Raw genomic sequence first — 2,002 nt, forward strand, 5'->3', positions numbered from 1 at the left:
ATCAAAATGTAACCTCAAAGTTCAGGTTTAATTGGAAAAAAGAATGGTATATTTTCCAAAAAATATGTCAAAATAAGGAATTTTATGAAATTAACTATAAACATAATATGTTTAAGAATCTTTGTAACACATAATATAAAATGAAAACTAAAACATGAGATGGTAAAACAAGTAACTCAACAGGAGAAGAGCAGGTTCTATTTTAACGCCAATTTAGTTTGAAAACACTGTGACGGGATGACCCATCTAAAGAGGTTCTCAAAGCATCTGGAAGGCTTTTCTCTTTTTCAGATTTTACTTCAAAACCTTTCAAGTAATAAGGCCAATTCAAATACTCCCTGGCCTTTCCGGTGTTCTTCTTCTCCATGACCTCTCTCACCATCAGCTTGCAAAAGTGATTGTGGTGTTGGAACATCTTGTCTGGCTTTGCAATTATTTTCCTAGGATGACAAATCGAAAAAAATGCATCAAAAAATGAGGAACTCTCCCACAGACCTTCATCCCCAATCGTTTTAAACAACAGCCGTTTCACGTCCAAAGCCGGAAACTTTGCCATTTTTCTTAGATTGAGGATGTCGACGTCAAATGGTGGTAGTATGACAATATTTGTCATGGTTATCCCAATTTCACGTTCGATTGATAACTCGAGTGCGTTCCTCATCTTGAGAAAAAAAAAAGTATCGACCGGATTGCTTAGATACATTCCAAGCTTGATTTTCTTGAGTCTAGAGTTGGCAGCAGCTGAAAACAGGAGACTAGGCATTGTCTGGCCTTCAAAACAAAAAGAATGTAATTTTGGTGCATTAACTTGTACATTGATAAGCCTCAATGAGCACCCCAGTAATGACAATCTCTTCAAGGAAGCACATGTGAAATGGAAGCTTTCCAAACTCCATAATCTCATATAAAGTGTCAAACTCTCGAGCAAAGGGAATTTTAATTTGATCATGTCTAGAAATGCTTCGTCCATGAACACATCACCAAACGATAAATGCGTCACTCTTTCCAAGGAATCCATGTTAACTGAAAGAGGGTTTCCTACACACCAAAAGAAGCTTAGATTCGTGACCTCATTGATTTCCAGAATACGGTTTCGTTCATATGAATCAATTTGTAAATTGTTAAGAAAACCAAGGTTTTTAATCTTGATGGTATCAAAGCCCTTGCAATGAAAAAGTTCTACATCCACAAGCAATTTACAAGTAGAGAATATCTCGTGAATAACCTGTTCACTTATGTGAACATGCTTCAAGTGCAGTTGTCGTAGGGACACAGAGTTGATGACAGGATGGGTAGTCATTGAAAGGGAATGGATCTTTGAGAAAGAACTTGTAACTCTTAACTTAGTTAGGTTTTTGCCAGAGAGTATATCATCTGGCAAACTAAACGCTGCACTGGTAACCATGATTAAGATGGAAAGCTGCTTTAGACAACTTTTGGTTGCAACAGACGTAATCCATTTTTCAGCAAGAGAAGACGAGTACTCCTGATTCTCGGTGTCGATCATAAGGTAAATTCTTTCGATTGGTATGTTGTTATGGAGATACTTTTTGAGAGTGTTGTCAATCACTTTTAAGTGCTCTGTTTCTTGTTCTTTGCTAAGAGACATTGTGGCTTGAAGAAACCTGAGGGTAGGGATGGTAGACCAAGCGTGTAGCCATGATTTGGACAAGACGCTGGTGCGGGCGGCTTCTTTTACCGGCAACCGCATTTGTATGCGGTGGAGCAACTCCGGGAATGGGATATCTTCTAATGGTGGGCTGCCACTCATCCCTTCCGCCATCTCCTGGTACACAAAAAACAAGAAAACCAGCAAAACCCTGTTGTTTTATTTTTATAGGTTTACAACGAATGAATGCCGAATAATCGGTGACTTTGTTATAAAAATTCGAATATATTTGATTCTGTTTCCATTTTCTAAAATTTTAAATTTGGTCTCTCTCAAAGGAAAAGTGAAGTAAAGCGTATGAGAAACTGAGAAAGGATTAGGATTGGAACAATT

At 37.8% G+C, this 2,002-nt stretch overlaps 1 protein-coding gene across 1 annotated transcript; it reads right to left on the reverse strand.

Moving 5' to 3' along the window:
- Positions 1-202: 202 nt before the first annotated feature.
- On the reverse strand, positions 203-1,783 carry LOC145105315 (uncharacterized). Its single transcript, XM_079042440.1, has one exon. It carries the CDS (start codon positions 1,781-1,783, stop codon positions 203-205), a length of 1,581 nt encoding a protein of 526 aa, XP_078898566.1.
- Between the last annotated feature and the right edge of the window lie 219 nt (positions 1,784-2,002).

This window comes from Lactuca virosa, chromosome 4, assembly GCF_052849685.1.
Source record: "Lactuca virosa cultivar CGN04683 chromosome 4, Lactuca_virosa_CGN04683_v6, whole genome shotgun sequence".
Lineage (NCBI taxonomy): Eukaryota > Viridiplantae > Streptophyta > Magnoliopsida > Asterales > Asteraceae > Lactuca > Lactuca virosa.